At 36.7% G+C, this 25,056-nt stretch overlaps 1 protein-coding gene across 1 annotated transcript in view; it reads right to left on the reverse strand.

Moving 5' to 3' along the window:
• The window catches only part of LOC140240978 (uncharacterized), a 32,185-nt gene extending 8,466 nt beyond the window's left edge, over nt 1–23,719 (reverse strand). The window contains exons 1-2 of the mRNA XM_072320753.1: nt 23,654–23,719; nt 2,113–2,374 (exon numbers count right to left, since the gene is read on the reverse strand). Coding sequence (XP_072176854.1) covers nt 2,113–2,353 — 241 coding nt within the window. The 5' untranslated portion in view covers nt 2,354–2,374; nt 23,654–23,719. The remainder of the gene's footprint in view (nt 1–2,112; nt 2,375–23,653) is intronic.
• Nucleotides 23,720–25,056: the final 1,337 nt, after the last annotated feature.

Here is a 25,056-nt window from a genome sequence, read left to right on the forward strand (position 1 = left end):
TTTACATACAATGGTTCTTAATGCTGTAATCACAATTATTATTCAACATTATTCATACCAACATTACGTGAGTCACAGGAGGATGGTTTAGGGGCTGTAATTTATTCCTGCTGACTCCACTGGCTATCATGTGTTCTCTATATCCAAGACAATTCCCTAACGCCACGCCAAAGATTGCGTGACTCACATGGGATGCGGAAACGGACATAAAATCGTCCTGTGCAAGTGACTGCTGTCATAACTAAAATTCTGAGGGATATAGAAAGCAGAGACGGAAGAAGAGGAGGAATACAGAAGAGATACGAGGTGGAAGAAGCTGCATGGTGACGAAGGAGAATGATGATGACGAAGAAAGATGACTTTGACGACGATGACGACGATGACGACGATGATGATGGTGGTGATGATGTGAGATGATGGTTGTGATGATGATGATGATGATGATGATGATGATGATGATGATGATGATGGTGGTGGTGGTGGTGGTGGTGGTGGTGGTGATGATAAAAAATAAAGCAAGATGATAAAAACAGGGCGGGAAAAGATGCACAAGAAAGAAGAGTACGATGCCAATGAAGACAAAGATGACTAATGTTCTATTAATAGAGAAAAGACAACAAAGACAAGAAAATGCCCCTCGTTTTGAATGCAAGAATGTAAGGAACAGAAGAAATGTTAGCTTTGAATATAGCTGACTGAGACATTTTTTCCATACTAAGTTATTCATGGTTGATGACTGATGTGTGCAGTAATGGCCCATAATGGCTAAAACGGTCATCTAGAAGTACGACTGCATATTGCCGTCATGGCTGTGGATAATCTTTCATTCGTAACATGACTACTATAAGTACCCATCTGATATGGATTGGCGTTGACACGGAATCTGCTGCCGTATCATTTCACATCACAATGTCATGTGATCAACGCCAACGCACCTCTATAGATAATCCCAACAACAACAACAACAATAACAACGAACAGAAATGTTACTGCATGCTCGTATCTCAGACACTGATTAGAGATCTGTGCACACATTGAAGACTGCGATCAACGGATACTACATCAGTATGACAGCTTTTAGTTGATGTTCAATTTCTTTACTTAGTCTGTCCATGGAGTTACTGTTAGTAGCTCCATGGTCTGTCAGTAGGGTGAGTGTATCAACCACTACGTGGTATATTGCTGGAGGATTTCCAATGTTGACATCCAGATCATAAAACCGCATTCTTCGCATATTAACGTTCCCTCCAAAGGAAGGTAAGCGAATGAACATAAAAAGAGAAACCAAAATATTATACAGATCTATGAACTCCCCGGGCCTCAGTTGGTTGAACATTTGGAAAATGATGTCCCTTGATTCAGATGTAGAATATTCGAAGTATTCCCATACATGTACTAGTTCTCATCTCAGTATCATGGAATGCCAACAGAAGCTCATCATGGAGATTCATCCGTCGAGCGTGACCAAAACTCATTATATCTTCTGCAGTTTCCCACCTGAAATGGGAAATGCACTATTTCTGGTGTACAGGCAAATGACAGGTTGTATTTTCAACGCATGATACTGTGGGAGAAGTAATTATGACGCCACGGAGTGGTAGTTTAAAGAAACACATCAAAGTAATACTCTGCTCTCACTGAGAAATTTATCTCCAGATTTATCAGGGTTCTACTGCAATTATGTTTTGTTCTGTTTTTGCTCTTGTTCCATTATTTGATAATCTTAATCCTTTTTAAAAATTCAATAAAGAAAGCGGCATCAGCCTTTCTGCATTCACTCTTTTGTCAGCTAATCACTGCTAATCAAACAGGATAATGATTCCTACATGGCACCATGTACATTGGGAATACAACGATTTTATAAACACGAAAAATGAAAATTAAGCAGTTTTTCTTGCTACTGCTGCTGCCGCTATCGTCGTTGTTGTTGTTATTATTATTATTATTATTGCTGTTGTTGTTGTTGTAATGTTTTTTCTTTCCCTGCCGACGTGGAAGCCATGCGTTTTAATATGTTATATTATTGGTTATTAATGTGCAGAAATTTTGTTTAGTTTTATTTTCGTTTGTTTGTTAGTTTATTTATTTATGTATTTGCTATATCTGTGTTACCTGAGAATTCTGTGGAAGACGATGAGTAATGCATGCCGATGTTCTCCCCCAAGTCTCTGTTGTTGCTATGGGCGAACTGGCCGCTCCTGGCTAGATGCTCCGCCCACTTCTGGGCGTGGTCATTGAGTTCATCCGATAGCTTCAAGCTTGCCACGCCGTGCACATCCCTGCATTTGTTGTGGGAAGTCAGAGCTTCCTTTCGGAATGTCTTCAGCTCCGAGTTGCTAGGTACTTTTGACATGACGACGGCTTATACGTCACCCTGGAAATCGTAACAGAAATAAAATGATATAATTTGATGTCTTAAATCTATTCTTTTAGACAGAGACCACTCTTTATATTATTTTCTCTCTTTTATATCAGTGAAGCTTCCAAAGCAATGCCAAGAGCTCGAAGCGAGTGTATAACCTGTTTAACAGATTGTATGAGATGACGAGTTTCTTTCTGTATTTTTTCAACAAACATTTCTTGCATTTCACAGGGCTTGTTATCACCAAAATTTTTGAAGTCAATATTGTCACGACAACACATAATTTATAATGTTGCTTTTAGGTTAGTGAAAGCTGATGGCAGCATTACAAAACACAATGTCGAATACCATTATGTGATTACACAAATCCACCGATAACATGTCGAAACCGTCGCGAACGATAATGTCTTTGGAGAATAATTCGACACTTTCCTAATTACCTCTCGTCCTTGTCTATTCCGAGGCTTCGGACAATGGAGCATGACACTAATTATCATGAGGCCCAAACCTTTCAGCTTAGGTTACATTCAAGTCAGTTCCTTTTCCACATCATCATGTCTGGATGTATTCTGTTCTTATAAGCATATAATATTATGACCATCACCATCGCTTCCATAGGTGATTTGAACACAATGACATAAATTAACCCCTTGTGTACTGTGAGTGTCGATTGGCACATAAAATCTCATGACGATGTACAGTTGCACTGTTCTAACTTCTCCATGTTCTCAGGCTCAGAAATGGTTATGAATCCTCCATTTCTGCCTCAGAGCTTTTAATGAGTGATTGATGTAAGAATCCTAGGGTGGAAAGTGAATGTTGACTTTATGATGAATTTATATTATTTAGGCTCCTTTTACCAGGCATCAGAGATAACAAGGATGTGTATGGCAAAAAGAAAGAAAAAGGACTTAGGCATCAGTGTATTTTTTTTCTGTCTTCAGCAGCCATACAAAACACAGCATGACCTGTGATAGATTCGATTTTCAGCACATTAGATGGTCCAAGGTGTGTTTATCGCACTTAATACGCAGACGGCTTATAAAATCTAACTTTAAACGCACTTTGTGTTACGACACCTGGATGCACCCAATTACTAACACAGAATGTGTATCTCTTTGGCAGACTGCACCTTAATGCTCCTGAGAGGATATTTTCGTCGCACGGCTGCTGCTGTTTTCCCGCATGAGTCACGCACTTTTATTAAAAACCTGGAAATGTTGAGGGTATCAGAGCTCTTGTGTTATCTCTCTTACTTCCTTCATTGTATCACGTCTTTGGATGTATTGTAGCGTCAAATTTCATTTCTCGCTCATTAAAAAAGTAACGATTATAATAACTGGGAAAGTATGGTAGACGCAACTTGATATCCCTCTTGATATACGATGAGTGCTTATGAGAATTAGCGTTAGGATGGCAAAGTTTGGTAAAATCTTATTCCCAGGCACCAATCTAGGCCAAAATGTGCCCATATACTGTCATCATAGCATCCCACGGATATCTTGCAATGGATGGTGCTATTTTGACGCCAAAGAGATGTAGCATTTTGTGTAGCTCTCAACTGTAGCATACGTTTTGTACTCAGACATGAGACATAAAGGTGACTGCATGTTATAGGCATTACTAAACGTAACAGCAGAGTGTCCTACCTTGACTATAGAGATTAATGGGATATCCTTGTGCTCTTTTGTTCTTTTGAAACAACGGCATCATCTCAGCTGCCTAAAACTGCAATTATAGCCGTATCTGCGTATTGCCTGCAGCAGCATAATACTGTAAGACAACAGTCATTTTGCACGTTAACTGTCCATATGTTTATAGTACAGTACATGAAGGCTGCCATACAAGGCCCGTTAATACACACATTACACACAAACACACACTCTACAGTGTCAGGTGGTATTAGGAGCTTGGCATCGTGTGTGTAACGGGCAAAAATCGATCGGCTAAGCGGAGGGAAAACACTGAGCTTATATACCGGAGCACATGGCGTCGCCCAACACACGCCTTTGTCGGCTGACCTCGAATATAGATTTTAGGAAACAGTGCAACTCGCATCCCAAGGGGCACGTGATGTTACACTAAGGTGTAATTACAAGTGTACTATAACGGTTAAATAACACTTACAGCTCTCTTTCTCGTAGATGAGGCGAATAAATGCGTTGGATCAGGGAAAACTGAACAGGGAAAGCTTGTTAGACCACACATTGTATATGTACGAGGAAATCCTCAATCAAACAGAAATATAGTGCATTGGCACATAATCACGGTACAGGTGTGCAATGTAATGTGGTTAAGGTCAAAGTCTGTAAGGGAATTAGACCTTTATACCATGTGCCATAGTATTTCCTACCAGGCAAGTGCCACACCTCCCTAGTTCTGTTTGTACATGAAGATCTGTGTCGGCATCTTTTACTCAGTTTGAATTCAATATAGTGTTGTTGCTTTTCTGTGGTCAAAGGATATACGAAGTTTAAGTGATGTTTATATCGAGTATTGGTTTTTAAATCGATGTATTTACTATCTGTATACCTAATGTCTTCATTCATATTTGAATATTTGTTTATGTGCATGTATACACACGTATATTATGTGCAGGGTATGTCATTTGATAGTTATTTCATGTAATGATATACGTAATTGTATTTTATTTATTGTCCTACCTCAATAGGTCCTATGTCTTTTCGCCTGCTTGTGCATAATCATTATGGCTACCTTGTAATATTTTGTATCATTTGGGTATGGAAAATAAACGAAATGAAATTAATACAGATATGTACACATTATATATCTAATATTTTATACACATAATTATGTAAATAATATACTCAGTAGTATGTTTGACATGTACGTATACATTGTTATATCACTAGTAGGGCCTACATCTATCGGGTTAAGGTGATAACGACTTTATTTGTAAATGTGTGAAGACGATCGCACTTTAGCGTTGTTTTAATTCATAGTGAATATATTTTTCATGGGATAACGTACTTCTAATAATAACAATAAAACAAAAAAGTTTAAACGCATACACCTACAAAGTGAAGCTGAAGCAAATTTGACTTAAAGGAAATCCCCCCCCCCACAAAAAAAGAAAAACCACCCAAAGCAGTAACATTAGTAAACAACAATATAAAGAAGAGATGAAGAAAATATAAAGAGAAATCCACAAAAATGCATTTTTCATGAAAAATTACACATTCCATCAATTTGATAGTAGGCCTAATCATTCCCCCTGCTTGATTAAAGCAGTTAGTCAAGTGCGGCTCTTTCATTATGCCAGAAAAGTGAAACTATATTTACTTTTCTTTATAGTTTCTTATATTGTTGTCCACCCATGGCGTCATAAAGTCTAGTATAGTCTTCTCATCCAGCGGTTCCAAGACCAAACTTTAAAATTTCATAACTTTTGCATCGATTGTCCGATTTTCCTCAAACTTTCACTGATGTGCTCTGCTAATGTTGCTGCTTTCACTCAATCCACATTTCTCTTTGTGGTTGGGTTTTAGGTGTAAACCAGAAATGTCGCTATGGCGACTGGTATGCCTCCGCCATAATGCATGATTCTCCTAATAGGTCTATAGATAGTAATACATGTGGACTATGTGTGATTACATTTTTACAAAATTGGCGAAATATTAAAATGACAAGTTTGTCACAAATGTGTTGAATGTTCACCTTCATTGACCTAGGTTTAATTGGATGAGTAGGAGAGCATGTATTTGGGGATTTAATGACTTTAGCTTGACTTTGACCCATTCACACGTTTATGCATTGAGCAATTTTGAAGGTATGGAGAAAAGTGCAATTTCTGTATTGAATAGTAAATTGTTACCATTTTCATCTGGCCTTTGACCCTAAAATTCATAAGATAATCACTGTCAGGCAGAACATGCATAAATATGTAGTAAGTTTCAAGATAACTTGAGCCACTTACGAGATACGAAGGAAAAAGTTAGTTCAGCACTTTCACTTGATCTTTTACCTTTTGACCTTAGAGGCAAAAAAAAAAAGAAAAAAAAAACTTTTCAGAGAAACTCTATTAGGTTATACATGCATACACCAAGTGTAAAAAAAAATAATCCTGCTGGCATTGCATTAACATGAGGGAAATAGTAAAATTTTGAAGTGTTGCCCTTGACCTTTGACCCCTGACCTTTGACCCCACGAACCCTATGTTGTCTAGATAATCACTGCCAGTCAGTACATGTATATATACTATGTTCCATATAAAGATACCTTGAACAATTTCGAAGGTACGGAGAAAAAAGTGAAGTTTTAATATTTTTACTTGACTTTTTGACCTTTGACCTTTGACCTCATGACCCCAAACTTTCACCAGAGAATCTTAATTGGGTAATACATGTATACACTAAGTTTCAAGAAAATATCTTCAGGCATTGCATAGATATGGTGGAAATAGTGAAATTTCATGTATTTGACCTTGACCTTTTGACCTTTAACCTTGAGCATGTGCACCCAAAAGTTGACAGGCACAACTTCACCCCCTAATACACATACATGCCAGGTTTCATTAGGATACAGTACCTCAAAAGGTTTTTTAGTTACGCTGTCCACAAAATTTATTACGGACGGTGGCGGAAGGACGGACGGACAACCCGAAAACTTAATGCCTCCGGCACCACTTCGTGGCGGAGGCATAAAAAGATAGAAATAAAAGGTGTTAAAAAGATGATGTTCCGAGGTGATGGCGGCACACTGAAATACCTATTAAGTTTCTATTTTAAAAAAAAAGGGTGAAAAAAACCCCCAAAGTTTCGCCAAGTCAGCGAATATGCAAGTAAGAAAATACATGAAAATGTTCATAATGACAGACACACACACACACACACACACATAGTATTATTACTTATATGCGTAATGTATAAAAGAATATATTAAACTCTTAAAGAGAATTTCAGACTGATTAGAATGAAATCTCTGCATCGTTCAAAGAACGATGTGACATGTGATTTTTCTTTTCCTGTGGATCTCTCAAGAAAGAATGAAAAAGTAAAACGTATTGTCGATGCGATAAAAGTTGTACTTCAAACCTAGAAGGCCTACATTACTTCTCTCCTAGACACACCTGTATTTTGTAAGAACGTTATCATGAATAAATCATTAGAATATCAGACATAAATAATGATTGAAGTAAATTGGTCTAGTCAGATTTGTGCCTCTCAGATCGAGTCTTACTGAGTTCTTGAGTGAGATAAAATAAGTACAAGAAAAACTAATATATATATATATATATATATATATATATATATATATATATATATATATATATATGAAGTTCCCTAACTAAAGCATTCAACAGTTCTTTATTCAGGTTAATCATTATAAGTGCTTTGTATTAAGCACTGCAGAAATTGCACACATCAGCTCCTGCAAATATATCATCAGGAAGTTATGTATCTGCAGGTTCAGTCACGTCAGTAATGAAAATGTGAATATATAACACCTCTTGCGAAGAGATAGATGGAAAACCGAAACATATTTGTATTCATCTGTGATAATACTTAAATATTAAAAACATTACCTATCTAGATGACTGTATTGTTATTTCAACCAGGAAGATAAGATTTATAATTTAAAAGAAACCGAAACTGATTAACATCACATCTTTGTCAGCATTATTCTCCGATTAACTCTTGTATAAACAGCGATAAACGAAACTGAATCTGATTATGGAAAATTGTAAAATATACCATGTTAATCGCTATGGTCTGATGCTATGGTTTGAAGTACTCTTCCGCACCTTTTCTCGTTTGCCACCCACCTGCTGAGTAAATATCTAGTGACCGTCCTCCATTTAATATCATATCTATAACGATTAAACTTTAATGACCTGAATTGAGGGAATATGATTAAGATACTATCCTCAGCTCCGGCTTACGCATAGTTTGCATACCTCTTACAAACATATTTTTCCACTTTTCTCCCACTCTCTGGCGTTATCCTTTTCCTTTATCTTTTCGTTATCTTCATTTATTCGTTTCAAAGGTTGACTGAAAGGTAAATGCAAGGTGGGAAAATGCAGTCTCACAGAAAAAAAAAAAAATGTGGACGATGCATCTGCATGTTTCATCCATGGGCAAAATTCTATGTCGTGCCTTATGGTTAGCATAGTCTAAGCAAACAGTAAATGATAAGAGATGAGCTTATATATAGTGTTGAAGAAAGCACCTATAATCTCCTCGAGATTTAAGCCTTTATTTGGTCACTGGGTGCATAGAAAGAGTAGAAAGAGGAAAGATGTTGCCGTTGACCTATCAAAAAGTTTGTCGAACACAGGAAGTTCGGTTGAGATGCGACCGTAAAGTTAAACGGTCACAACGAGCTGGGAGTGTTTTTGTTTTGTTTTGTTTTTAATTCAAACTGCACATTGTTAATGAGACAGACCAACTATAGTTCGAACTATATCCTTCATTGATGGAATCCTGTTCAGTGATTGATCTTCATAGCGTCATGTGACCAAGCTTAATTGCTAATTTGAAATAAAATGGATCTAAATTGTGAAGTCATATTCATGTTATAGGTAGTGCACTATACTGTGTATAATATGACGTCATATATTGTGATTGGTCAAGTTTTCATCGATAGGACGTGTAAAGTGCTTTTGGTATACCGGCCTCACAGACTGGTGTGTGAATTACATCCTCCGCGGCACACTTTACGTCTGCGCTGCAATTTTTTTGTTGCTTTGTTTGATTTAGTTATTTTCTCCAACATTATTTCATGCATGAATCAAAATTCTTTTCAGTAATACCCTATAGAAATATCAATATATAGATTACAATGTACATGAATCAAAGGGAAAAAAGCTAAACGTGTAAACTAATTCCATTACAAAAATATATTGTATTACCAATTTTGAAAAAAAAAATAATTACCTAAGAAATTATGCAGGACTGCAACTATAACTCGCTCTGTAAGCGTTTCTATACCTAAGAAGTTAACCAGTTTTAATTTTTCAGATTCGTGAAATTAATTGACTATGAAATATGATAACAATCTGTGGGATTGTTTCGAGCCACTGGTGAAATTATACATGCCTTGGTGACAGAAATTGAATATTCCAGCCATGTCTGAATCTATAATTTCAACTATGAGCATGTTATATGATTTTATACTATATACTTTTCGCAGTAAGTGATGAGATATCCTTCGTCATTTCACTTTGTCATCTTCTGGCACATACAAGTGACATATCAGGTGCTGTCTGAGCCGTTTTGTATGAAATCAGCAAAAAAGTGATAAAAATCATAATTGTTTCGCCTTTCAACGACTCAACTCACTTTAAATAATCTTATCGAAACGCATGCAGTCTCTCGCATCTTTATTCTTTTGCTATCAACTTTTGCTATCAAGTTCACTTGGTGAAATATTTTTCATCTGTATGGTCACATTACTTGATAGTCATTTGATAGTTACCCAGTGGTAACCCATACACCTAGAGAAATAATAATTATAGTGATCATGGTAATAATGATAATAATAATAATAATAATAATAATAATAATAATAATAATAATAATAATAATAATAATAATGATAATAATAATAAACGCCTCCCCTCTGAGTATGGACGAATATTAAAAGGTTTGCATGAAATCAAATGTGAAAGGTGACTAAGATTTCGAGTTAATCAATATGTAGGCCTCTATATATATATATATATATATATATATATGTCATTTAATCTTCATGTTTTACATAATCAGGTGAATAAAGGAACGCTATCAAAACAGAGAGTTGCTTTTACTTTTTTAGCATACATGGTATTTGTGCTTCAAAGAACTTTACTCTTTCGCAGTTCTGACTGATAGCGACATAATGCTCCTTCAGATCACATTGATTTATATATACATTTTTTATATAATAATTAGATAATCAAGATGATAGGAGGTGACAAACAGTATCAAGTTGCATACTGTAGATCCTTAGTGGGTCGTATTTCTCATGATTTTGTATAGGAAAGCAAAGTTTGGCGCAAATCTAATCTTTTGGGCTTTAATCCTATCTTTCCCAGACCTGATATGTTTATCTTTCACGTCTTCGGGAGATCAAACACAGTTGCGTTGTCAACTGCCATTTACAATCGATACGACTTACATTCGGTATGTTTGTCTGACCTCAGTGAAGATGAGAACAGGCTGAAATGTACAAACTATTCTTTACGGGATAATTGACTTGCATGCCTTTTGAGATGCACGGAGCTGCCGTCACTCAATGCGCTTTTGATTTTCGCTGCTCGGTTCTTTGTACTTCGAGTGTGGAAATTGGCAAGTCAGAATTACTTTTTTTTCCTTCTTTGACAAGATGATTTCTGTCAGATTTTCCCGCCCCCTGCAGAGTGCGATTGTTCACCGTCTGTCAAGGTGTCTAACAATACAGTACTCTGCAACACACAATGCACACTTTTATATGCACGCACATACACACACACACACACACACACACACACACACACACACACACGCACGGAAACGCACACACATATCCACCTAACGTTTTATACAGTGCATGTTGTGATACACTTATTGTACTTTCTTTTGATTCTTGTTTCTTTAGATTTGCGAGGTATTTCAAGCTCAGAATGCATTAAACCTCGAAGAAGTTTACAATTGACTTGCAATAATAGGTTATGCTGTGTGCGCACGTTTAATCCTTATAGCCATAATATCTATTATACTTCCGGCAAACATATTTCTCAGCATACTTTATGCACATTCAGGCATCCAGAGACGCACAAATATGAACGAGTACATGAACGATGATGAACAAACATGATTTGCCAAACACATGCTGAGTGGTGTCTACAGGCCATGGCAGTGCACGACCAAAAAAAGAGTTAGAGAAATGCAGATGACGATTTCTTTTTCTTCATCTGAAGTTGGCGCGTCATCTTGGAAATTTGGGTGACCTCTGGTGCAATATTATTGTTTCTTCTACTTTACTGACACCAGCCCATTCTATACACAGCACATATTCAATCTTTTGTAACAGATTAATGTATGTTATGGTTGCCTTATAATCTAAAGCAAGTTATTAACCATGATCTGCGATATCAACACATATGATAATTTCAGATTTCAAACAAATATATCTAATAAACCCAAGAAAACCAAATATGTCGCCATTAGCTTTGTTATAAATCTGGCTAGATAGTTTAGAAAGAATTGGTTCTGCCTGCGTCGTTATCCATATCCCTGCGAAACACACACCTGCCCGACACCGCCTAACTTCCCCGTGCCACTTACCTCACAGTCCGCTGTTCCCCTTCGAATTCGCTCCTTCAACCAATATGCGACTGTTCCCATACATGAAGTGGCATGTCTTTAAATACTGTACCGATGTTCACGTGCACAATATCTCGTGTCAATGCGAAGAGGGACCCTAGATCTCATTCTGTGGATGCTATTAGGACCACAAAGTTTACGCCAAGCAAACAGATCACTCTGCGTTGCTCGTATAGCGAGAGAACTCGCATAAGAAAACCAAAAAATCGTCTCACAGGTCTGAACAAATACGTGATAAGAATCATAAAGTGGTCGTCCGTTTATTCATGACATAAATATCCAACAGATCATCGAGGTGTTGAACTTTATCTGGTTCGAACATCGGGACATCTTCCATTTTATTTAGGGACGTGGGCGATTGTGTACATTATTTTCCATTCGCTCATCGTATATGGTTTAGTAAGGTGCGCCATGCAATATGCCTGGTATTGTTTTTTATCTCTTCAACTTCAAGCAGCGTATATAAGCACTGAGAAAATTCACCTTTACATATTATTATGGTAACATAAATAAGTGTTTTTGAACATTAAAAAGAAAAAAAAGTTTAAAAACGTAATGTATTTTTTTCTCACTCTCCGAAGTACGCCAACGATTGATAAAAACGCCCGAAGAGTTCTTCAAGGCGTTGTAAGATACGGCCTTGTATTTTCATACTTTCCAGAAGTTCAGTTTCACCCAGGCCAGTTGGATCATATACTTTGCAGCTAAACTCGCTTGACACTCCAAGCAAATATCAAGAAAATGCTACTTAGTTTTACACTTTTTCAGTAATCAAGAATCAAATTCAAATAACTCCATGTTATCCAATCCATCGTTTCAAAATCGGCAGCATCAGAAAACCATCAAGTGAAGGGGAATTTAGGAAAACAAGTGAAGGACGTCGTCACAATTATTCAATAACGTCCACTATTGAAGTCAAATGTGAAGATATTCGTGAGTTTTTCATAATTACAAATTACGATTCGCCAGCATCTCGCAATGCAGGTTTTGGATTCAAAGATAGCAAAAGCTCCACATTATGACTAAAGAAAAAAAAACCCCTGACATTCTTAATTGATGAGACATTTGGCGTTTTTACATGAGATGGAGAATAAAAAGCATTGATAAAAATTTTGTATCGTTTGTAGATTTCGAAGGACTGAATTTGTGTTTCCGAGTATGAATTCAAAGCGGGGTCTTTCTTTGTATTTGTTCACATAAAACATAACGTATTGATCTATCAAACACAAATGTAATCTTTAATTCGAATTGGACAAACCATGGAAAATATATCTTGCAAAAGACATGTATCTGGTTATACTTGACTATAATGATCTATGCATAAGCATTCCTATAGAGCAAAGGTATATAGCAAATTGAAAACAAGAACAAGGTTAATGATTAACGTGGGTAAGGTTGTAATTGCATTCCCGACCTTAAACCATGGACTGATGGCGACTCTATACAGCCATGTTTATATGCGGTCAAGCTCTCCTATACAAAAATCTCGGTGAGATTTAAAACAATATTGACCTATTTGCCTATTTGTTTTTCAATTTATCATCCTACATATTGATATCGCCTAAAAATCAAAAGGATGTCTACACAATATTCCTTTCTTTCTTTCTTTGCATAACTGTGGGAGTGGTGTCAACATAAAAGCTCGTTCGCTTGGCAAGATATGTCTCACTGTTTTGTGACCTTCTTATATTTTTCACATCGATTTATTTATGCTTGTTGCATGTTCAATATTAGAGTTAATGTCCAAACTATTTTCCTTCAATATTGCGGTATTGAGGGTTCGAATAATGTGTATGAAATTCCTCTTCAGTGACAACAACCGAGGTGTATAAATGTGTATGGATAGATGGGTAATTTCTTACAATGTTTATGCTCCTGCCTGGATAGCTATGTCAAACTCCAAGAAAAAAAAAATGCTGGGACATGTTTCACATTATCCAAGATCCCAACATTGCAACATTTTCCTCCTAAAAAAAATCATTATCTTTATATAGTTATTCCTCTTGAGAAGCAATACAGGAGCAGGTTTTATGTCCGATTTACTGTGATTATGTTTATGGTAATGATGATTATGATGATAATAACTATAGGGCCTATAATAATGATGATGATAATAATAGTGATGGTAACATTTCAAATCCTTGTGATTATCATTATTATTACCAGTATCATCATTACTATTATTTTATCATTATTGCTATAATTATTATTACTACTACTGCTACTACTACTATTATAATCATCCTCACCATCATCATCTTGATTATTATTGTTGATAGTATTACCGTCATCATTGTTACTACTATTCTCAGTATATCTTATATAAAGATAATGTGGATTTTAGGCGTCATAGACCATAAAGGAGTAGCGGTAGTAAAATAGTATGAGTATTTCTAAAGCTTCATCTGACCACTGAAAGAAAGGCATTGCGTGTGAATGTTCGTACACCGGTCACACCATGACACAAATTGCTCTGCTCTATAGTGTCTTTTGCATGCACCATCGTGTATTGGCGTAATGATATTGCAGCCATGACTGTCTATGCCGCATAAGATGCAGTGTCCTTGCCTTTCTGCTCATGCGCAAAGTTTGATTACGATCTCTCCTATTGTATTGACTGTAGTGCAAATAGTGAGAGTGTATCCTCGTACTGGGTGTGATGAGTTAACCTCACAGTGTCACTCAATGCCACTGCGTGGAGGCCCCTCTTTAATCATCCCGATCTCGTAGAATCTGCTCGTATAGCTTCGCTAGTCATTGGCACCCTACATGTTTGGATCCTCTGCACGCATGGATGAGACCATATTTCAGGGGTTTTTTTGCCCCCTCGATTTCTTAACTTCCATTTTTTCTATCACTTCTTCTTTCTTCATCATCATCATCATCACCACCACCATCATCATCATCATCATCATCATCATCATCACACATCAAATTTTCTTCTCCTCCTCTTCCTTGCTACATCAATCTGTTTACCCTCTTCTCTCTACTCCATAAATTTCATATCATCCTATTTTTTCTATTTTCTTTCATTTCTTCTTCCTTATATATTCAGATAAAAGATATTGTTTGCAAGCGTTGAGTCACCAATTGCTAAATAATCAGACAGATGTCTTGACCGAAGCTTTGAAGTATCTCTGTACCTAGATGCGACATCCCCTACTTAGTTGGGCCGTTACTTGTATTTTTTATGTGCTGTGGTTATATGTATTTGTCTAGCCTATTGCACATACCATTGTTCGTTCCCAGTTATCATATATGTTTTCAGAGTCAAGAGAAAGATAATTGACCTACGGTATCATAAGAATTACCTCACGACATAACACGACCCCACAACTATAAGGAGAAACGCACATTATGTTGGACTTATATTATTCTTTCGTCCGATAGATTTTGCCTATTGGTTTCCAGATTGCCCAAAATGATATAGTAATGTATTTTCTCTTTTAGATGCATTAATGTATTTGTATTATGCACCTGTTCTGGCTCAGACATACGGAAGATGACCCACATGGTCCTATATATTGCAGGAACCCATCTACCTGGCATCATAAGGACAACACAGAATACATTCCAAACGTTCTACCACCTGTTTGCTAAGTGGGCGCCACACGCAATTACCGGTATCCAAATAACACGCATCGGTCAAAATGGCACCGACATAATAAATGGACTGGGCAGGGATACGGCCATTTATATTATGGCCATATACTGAGTCAAGTTTTCTAATATATTTGTGTGTGTGTGTGTGCGTGTGTGTGTGTGTGTGTGTGTGTATGTGTCTGTGTCTGTGTGTGTGTGTGCATGTGTCTGTTTGTGTGTGATGGTGTGATGTTAATGTTGGGTCAAACGGTCACAATACAGAGTACCATTACAATTTCTGCATACTGAAATTCTTGCAAGGTTGAAGAATTAATGGATTCGAATAAAGTGACCTTTATTATTCATTTCGTTTTTGACAAGAATTGTATTTTTTCCTTTTTACTTCAACGTGACATTCCAAGCAATTTTTATCATAATTATATGGGTTGTCAAATACAGGAGGATTTTCTAATTTTCCAGTAGGCCTATGCACTTAATGTTATTCGAGTTATAGCATCAACTACGTATATCTTGCAGAATCTTAAATGACTTTCTTTTGTTTCAAGTTTCAAGTTTCAAGTTTCAAGTTTCAAGTTTATTTCATATTTCCATTTCTCAGTGATGGGATTACAAAATGATTGACAATAAAACAAAAGTACAAAACATAATAATACAACCATATCTTATGTTTGAAGAAAAAAAAAGACAAACAAACATTACACACAAATATAAATGGTCATTTTCATCTGAGGATATCACAAATAAATGTCAGAAATATGATGGGGCCTACATAAAAGCAAAGATGCTTGTAAAAACTGTAGGTTCCCGAGTTTATAGGCGTGAAATTATACGGAGAACGGACATGTTTATCTCGACCAACTTAAATTGTACCAGTGCAAAATCAGTATTAAAAACGAACTATCGAACCACATGAATACTTTAGTATCGCTTAAACGAGACTGTACATATTTCGCCGTGTTTACACACACACACTCACACAAAAAGTGCTATAACGGTATCGTCAAATAACTTGGAGCTGCAGACAAAGACAAAAGACTGGGGGTATTAAAAAAAAAAAAAAAAATGTTGCTAAGAGCCGGGTAGTGTGTATCCACTAAGTAATAGCCGTTTTAGTTTGCGTTTGAAGGTGAATAAGGATAAGGAAGAAGTAATATCTTGAGGGAGGTCATTCCAGTATCTGGGTCCAGTAAACATAATTGTTTTCTTTGCAAAAATAGTGCGAGTACGGGGAAGGTGATAAGCGTGACTCTGACGAGTGGGGTAGCAATGAATAGAGCGATTTCTTTTGAACATGTGAATAAAAACGGATGGTAACTCATTAGTTGTTAGTTTATACATGAAAATTCCAAGATTATAATGAAATAGGTCTGGAATTTTCAGAATTCTGTTTTGATGAAAAAAACAGTTGGTATGAGCAAAATATCCGGCGTGGTTTATAATTCTTATTGCACGCTTTTGAATACGAAGAAGGGAATCTAATAGTAAATTGATTGCATTTCCCCACGCCAAAATTCCATAATTAAAGTGTGGAGATATTAAAGAAGAATATATACTCTGCAAAATATAAACATGGAACAAATGTTTAAGCTTGTTTAAAATTCCAATATTTCTGGACAAAATTTTACTTACAAAATTAATATGAGTTTTCCAGGATAATTCTCGGTCAATCCAAAGCCCTAAAAACTTTGCGTTATTGACCTGCGTTAAACATATATCATTTATTTTGATCTCATGTGGGACAACATTCAAAGAATTACTGAATACCATATAATAAGTTTTTTCTATATTCAGGGATAATTTGTTGGCATAAATCCAGGATTGCACAGACCTAAGCTCAGTATTCATCATATCAATTAATGTATTAGGGTCTCGATGAGAACAAAACAAACTTGTGTCATCAGCAAAACAAATAAATGATAAAATTGGCGATGATTTTTGAAGGTCATTTATGTATAAAATAAATAAAAGTGGGCCCAAGAGGGAGCCCTGTGGGACTCCACATGAAATAAGTTTTAACTGCGAATCATAGCCGTTAATGTTAACAAATTGCTTTCTATCAGTTAAGTAACTCTTAAACCATTCGAGAGGTGGCCCGCGAATTCCATAATGATACAGTTTAGAAAATAAAATTTCGTGATCTATCGTATCAAAAGCTTTAGAGAAATCAAGAAAAACTCCAATTGTATGCTCAAAATTATCTATAGCATGAGCTACCTTGTCTATAAAAGTGAGTAAAGCATGGGTTGTATTATAATGTTTTCTGAAACCAAACTGAGAATCTGATAAAATATTATGATTTGTGAGAAATTTCAATAATCGCGTGTAAACTAACCTTTCAAGGATTTTAGAGATCGAAGTCAATAGAGAAATTGGTCGGTAATTATTCACCAAATCTTTCTGTCCCTTCTTAAAGATAGGGACAACTTTTGCAACTTTCATTTTATTGGGGACTTTACCATTAACTAGAGATTGATTAAAAATGTATGTTAAAGGAGAAATGATTTGATTCAAAACATCTTTTAAAAGAAAATTTGTAATTCCATCATATCCTGAACTTTTTTTATCGTTTAGATTCTTGACGATATCAACAATTTCTTCTTCAACAATAGGTTCAAAAAATATTGATTGAGTGATGCGCTTGCTATACAAGCGCATCAAATCAATGCATATTTACCACAATATCCTAACAGCAATACAGCATAGAGAATACTGGTGTGTTGTTGTTTTGTTTCATTTTTTCACTTAAAACATGACAACAAGTGTGCGGCGCCAATTCTACTGCGTGGTTAGTTTCACCAAATATTTGACAAAGAGCAGCCATAGGCAGCCTATGTCCAGCTTTGTAAACGACCAAAAGCAAATAATATACCTTTCATTTCTCAGATTCTTTTTTGTCACGCCTGTATACGTTTGATCTACATCTCATCTACTGTGTAAGCAGCTTTAGATGCGAGGAATGCAAGTGCTACTTCCTTGTGAGATAAAGATATATTTAAATCGTAATTTGAACAAACTTTGTTGTGGTTAAGATTTACAAATTATGCACTATGGTTACGTTAAAAAACCAATACTACAAAACACTCTAAAAGACCTAACTCTAAGAGGAGAAAATTCTATGACGCAAGATGATCATTGATGCTGGGATAAAACAATTCTTTCTTTTTTGTCTTGTTTTCTTGTTTTTCCTTTATTTTTTCTTTCCTTTCTAATATGATTTTATGTCAGTTGACATTGGTTTCTTTGATTTTGTTTCATATATCTGTTTGAAGTTTCATTTAGTCATTATTCGTGCCCTTATGTATTTCTAGGGGTCCCATATCGTACAAACTTTGCTTTTTTTGTGAGACCATCACTTCCATTCCCATCCTTGTACTATGCAAATGTATATACCTTGAAAAATGCAATTATGTTGTTACTCATCATCACTTGTATTTAGTTATAATTTACGTTTTTGAAATTGTTATAAATATGTGCTGTTAATGCATTGTAAATAATTTTCTCTGTTTATTTTATGGGAATGAAAATAAAATTGAATTTAATTGAATTGAATTGAATGTACAAGGAGAAATGGGTATGATTTCGAAGCGCCATTGTAGATTTTAAATAGAAGGGGAAATCCAGCAAGAAAATGTAGTATATAGGACTTATAAAAAACAAGAGCTGACTTAAAACAAATCAAGCCGAAAGATGACAGAATACCCGAAAATATATCTTTTGCTTAGATCACTATACTCCATCTCACACTGTGGTAACGTGGTAACAGGTGATTTTTTTTTTTTTTTTTTTTTTTGGCGAAAAAGGAACAGCAACCACATCCCATGGAAGGCGTACCTGCAAAACACACACACACACACACACACACACACCAACGCACACGAGCAAAAGCAACTCCACAACAACAACAAAAGCAAAAATTAATGTCTTTGTGTTTACTTTGCAAAGTCGATTAATATGAGAAGCCGAAATATACATGCTCATAACAATACTCATGGGGTTTTGTCTTTACCTCATTTACAGAAAGGAAGCTCTCGAGCGCACAAAAACGAAGTCATTGTAATATGATGGAAAAATAGATGAATGCTTTTGTCTCATGTCCATTAGTGCATGCGCGGACAACAATTATTTATTGAAACACAGAAGTGGACGTGGAATGAAACACGACTTCGCTTCCTGTCGTATATAGCACGATGAATGATAGAAACCCATCTCCGAAAGCGATGGCGCCAGCTGCTATGTGCATGGGCACCCGGTGCAATCTGTGGAACATGATTAACTATAATGATGTTTGTGTGACTGCACTCATCTTGCTGAAAATCTCATGCCCTGAGAAGGTGGAAACATTTTATATCGGTAGAGTCACTCTTGAACGCGCCCCTGCACGCATAACGTGGTTCATGGATTCAGTCTGAGCAGATTGAAGGCTCCCTTGCTGGCTTTTATTAATTAAATATATGATTTAAACGATTTTATCAATTTTAGGATACTCTGAGAGCTCGTCCAAACATGAGACCAGATTTCCGTGATTGCAGACATCCAGAGAAAATGTATTTGACTATCAATTGAATTGAATGTAAAGTAAGATTACAATTAAGCTCAAAACTACATTCCAATAAGTATACGTCAATAGAGATTGAAATCCATCCACAAAGATTCCAACTGTCAATATAGAATAAAAAACAACGGCAATCAGTGAATGTGTTAGAGAAACAGAGTGAATGTATACAGAACAAAATTATTACAATGAAAGCCTACAATACCACTTTCACTTACCTAAGAGAATATATCCACTACCTAAAATATCTTCTAAAGTTATCCCACAAGCTGATCACAGCAAAGTTATCTCTTGAGTCCCAGTGAGATGTGTGATTGAAGAATTTGCAGCACAGGCGTAATTTGCTCAGTGATGTAGTGTGGGAAAGAGGATGACTTAATGAGTTACGTAATCATCTTCACCGTCTCTGATCCGGTCTGTGTGATGATCGACCCTGAATGAGTCGAGCTATTTTCCAATTTTATCATTGTTATTATTTTTACCCCGATGTCAGTTATCCTCATGATCGCTATTATCTCCAGTCACGTACGACGGAAAGGTTCGGTTGCTGTCGTTTTATATTTTTTTAGCTTTGTTTGTCTAGATTTGTATGTTGTTGGTTGAGACATTCGTGGGGGAAAATACATGTTGGCCTTGTAGCCTGTCCAGTTCCAAAAAAAGAAAAAAAGAAAAAAAAAAAGAAAAGAGCATCACTGTCTGGGGCTTATATAATGCAGAGTTAATCATCTTAAACCATCACCTGCTATATACGTCAGTGACTGTTTAGCTTTGGTATGTAAAGGGTTAAATTCTCATACTTCAGGATTTACGGTTTCTCATAATTTATTCGTCTATTATTGTTCTACTTATTGAAGCTGCAATTGTTGTTCAAATTTGGATTCATTATTAAAGAAGCCTCTAACGCATGTTGGTGAAGTTTTATTCAACACACACACTCTCTCTCTCTTTCAGTTTCAACATTACTGTTGAAATGTATTCTCATTAAGTTATTGATGATTTCACCAACAGCGAAGGAGGGAACTTCCAGGCATCATTGCAAAGATATGTGGATAATGATTCCTTGTGGAGATATCACAAAAACGTTCCATGAACATCATCTGGTTCATTCATGATTAACCAACGCAGAACAAAAGATAATCATATTCTTCTACATAAGTGAATCATCACACCATCTCAAAGTCTCTTAATTGCACACATTCTCTTGTCCCACGCGTATCTACAGATGTTACAACTTGATTTCAATTCAACTGCATGCAACCTTGAATCCATTTCCCTCAATGAGCCGATATTTTACATCCAAACAGATGATGCACTAAATCTTGCATGTGTGTGTGTGTGTGTGGGGGGGGGGGGGGTTTCCCGGAGAGAACAATGATAACGAAACATTTTCCTGAATGAATTGGGTGAATTCCCGGTTACGGGAATCATCTAGCATCGCTGTGACGAATAGAGATTGAAAAGACCATACGGTGATTTCCGTTGAAGGATCGTAAACAAAGATAAAAGATTAAAAGGTATCTCCTTGGATGGAAGCGTCTTAAGAATACGTGTATTGACCTCACGACACCGTCCATTTATAGATATATTATGATGCATTCCCCCTGCACAGCATTTTGCCAATCTAGGGGAAGTATAAAGCGTAATTGATTGTTTTTCATTTTCCCCCTCTTTTTTGTTAGGCGGGGTCGATTAATTCCCCGCGATGAAATTAAAACATCCTATTCGCTATGCAAAAAGGCTCAACAAGGTACTACTAATAATATCCGTGCAGCTCTTGCACTGAAACCATAACGAGGAGAATTAAACTGGAGGGTGAGGGGGGGGGGGGGGGAGGGGGACACGATGTCGGATGTATAGATGAGGACGAATCAAATCGCTCCCTCTTAATTAGATATGGCAGTTCCATTTTACCCCCAGCTTTCACGTCATTTGCCAATTCCCTTGCCATCACGTTTATTCCTTCCCTAATGTTTGCTTGGCAAAAACATTTAGTGGCAGTGTATGCAACACTGTCTTTCTTTCGAATGACAGTACTTGTGAAGTGTGTGTTTAATGCTTGGATACGATATTATAACATCCAGCGGTGACCCGGTGGCCAGGGCCACTAAAAATCCGTGTCGGGCCACCCAATTCGGGTAACTAACATTCAAAATGGACTGGTACATTTGTTTTCATTTCGGGCCACTAACTTATCCTTTTGGGGCCACCAAAAGTTCAGATTTAAATATTTTAGTGGCTATTATAACAAAATGCTATGGGATATATCTGTGTGTGTGTGTGTATAAGTGTGTATACATACCATTTCGTGTTTGTGATTATGTGAACGCATAAAGCAAACCATCATTATTTAATCGTGCTTTGTATAGTACGCAACGCATATTGTTGCACCTCGCAGAGGTGAATGAAACAAACATTACAGATTGATACGTGTAAGCAATCATTTTGTAATATGATACGAAATTCGGTACAACCAGCTGCGCTCTGTATGCAAATATTGAAGGTGTCTGGACTGTGTCTACTCGCTCTCGTGTTTTCTTTTTCTTTGAAGCGAACGTCCAATCGCAGGGACGTGCCCCGAGCTATTATTTTAGTAGTATATTGCTATTGATTGCAGACTCCAGACCTGACCTTTACGCTAATGAAATATACCGCGCGCACACGGACATGGGATTGTGATAAAGAACTAAAATGGCATAAAACCCTTCATCCTGCAGTGGAAGCACATGTTTTAGAAACAAGATGAAGCGTTTTAATTCCATTTTAGGATATTATCACAATACCACCACAATATCGCACACACACGGACATAATATTGACAGCACAAATATATACATTACCATTATGTTTATTATATATCTGTATAACCAGTGACAATAGAAACAAAATTACACCATCCTCGCAATGTCTTAAAAGTCTGCTACCTTTTACCATTAATATTATCACTAAATGGTGTGTGTATGTGCGATTTGGTGTGTATACAGACTGCTTAATTATTATATTATGATGAAAGAAATCATACACCTTATTGGTTGGCAAATATCAGTGACACGTTGATACGTTCTTGACACTGAAAATACACCTTGTTACTAGTATACTATACGTGCATAATGTCTTCTCTCTTTTAGCATTCGTTGCGTTTTGCATTGCTGTAATTTTGTTTAAGTAAACCTGATAATCTCGACAGAACGCTGGACCAACCTTCCCTATCAATAGAAACAGAATATCTCCGGCAATGACTTTTCTCACTGAGAGACAAAGGAAAGTTATTAACCATCCTCCCTATAATTGCTGCAAGCAAACGCGACTACAAATATTTCCAAATGCATAGAGATTTGTACCGCCATTTGATTACGTACGCATGCATCACTGTTAATACGGCTGTTTTATGTGCAAGACGGGACGACACGCCTCAGAAGAATTTCAGCGCCCTGACTGCACATTATACTAGAGACTTATACTTTTCCAATTCTCCATTGCTTACTCGGTACGCGCTACCGATGTGGCGTCCGCTAAAAGGTCACTTTCGAGCTTTGCAATGGTAATTAATTTACGGCAAATGCAAATAGCTTAGAAAATTTCACTACGCGTGTTATTTGAGAAGCTCGCAACATCAACACAAGAAGGAACACAGAAACGCAACGATGGTGTTTGCGTGCAGACTATACATTGTCATTATTCTTGGCGTATTACATAATGTCATTTCCAAGCTTTCGACAGAAATGTAAACATGAAATAGTGCGGATGATCATGACTAAAGTCACCAGGAGTAAATTCATTTCTGGAAAATGTATCCCTTTAATAATGACTGACAGAATACTCAGTACGTACCTTTACGGCAGCTCTGTGAGAGATCCACGCGAGAATGACGGATAAAGTAGGGGTATCAAAGCGGGGATGACACAGGAACGTAGGTTAGTATTATCTGGAATGATGCTGAAGGTCGAGATCTGCTCGTTTGCTCTATAGCGTGGAATACTAGTACATGTATAGTATGTGGCGCCACACGATACGCGCGCGAACTCTACATCTACTGCTAGTACTGTGGCGCCAGTGATGCATCACAGAGATACCTGTTCACCTAACGGCGCCCACATTGTGCGACAGCAGTGTGTACGTTTCGTGTTCGATAAATAACAACAGAAATTAATTGGAATACTCTCGCTGTTCCATAGACCAATGTTTGTTTGTTTGTTTGTTAGTTTGTTGTTGTTGTTGTTGTTTCACGGCACGTGTCTAGACGATGAAATATGTTTCACGTCTGGGTGAAGCAGTATATTAGGCACATAAATCTCATGTACTTTAAGTTGTCAATTCAGGATATGCATGTAATACGTTGTAGGGCCTATCTAAGTTTTACAATAGAGAGGATATTAAAGAGACTGGGCGTTTTAAGGCGATTATATCCTACACGTGAGCACTTAAAATGAAAATCTGTGATCACTGTGTTATAATAATGACTTTTAGCGAGAAAACATATCTCATAATCTATCGTTCAATGCTCTGTGTGGCACCCCCTCCCCCGTTAACAAGATTTTTCACATCTTTTATCTGCTTTTGCATAAGCCTGCAAGAAAAAGTGGTATACATTGCATGCTTAACAAAGAAAGCATCCATCTCATACAATTCCCCCCCCCCAAAAAAAAAAAAAAAAAAAAAAAAATCTGTCACGCCAATCTTGCCGAAAAAAGAGGAGATAAATGCCAAGGGATTAGCCTAGATTCAAATCGAACTTGTTAATGACATCCGTTCGCTATTTCAGCAGGCTAAAACTCAAACAGCACGATGCCCACAAAGGGAGACTGTCAAGGCGTGGTAAATAAGGACTGTTTTTTTTTCTTCTTCTTCTTCTTCTTCTTCTTCTTCTCTCTCTCTCTCTCTGTACTTTAACTGTGAATACGGAATGCGCATCCATTGCACTATAATATACATCATGCTCACTATATTAACGACACTTATTCAAAAAAAAAAAAAAAAGATTTCGCTACTGACTGGAAAATCCTAAATCAAGTATTGACATAGTCAATTCAAAGACGACCAGAGGTAATCAGTTTCTACAGGGCAGTGTTGAAAATGAAGCAGTTTCGCAACAGAGGAAATGGGGGCACAAAGCGAATATAATTTTAAAAACTACCTGTAGTAAAATCGCTACGTTGTATGGGTTCTCCGTCAGCATCTGACGTTTATACTGGGATTGGCAGATCGCAATCAATAACTCAAATCATCATTGATCA

The sequence above is a fragment of the Diadema setosum genome, chromosome 17 (genome assembly GCF_964275005.1).
Source record: "Diadema setosum chromosome 17, eeDiaSeto1, whole genome shotgun sequence".
Lineage (NCBI taxonomy): Eukaryota > Metazoa > Echinodermata > Echinoidea > Diadematoida > Diadematidae > Diadema > Diadema setosum.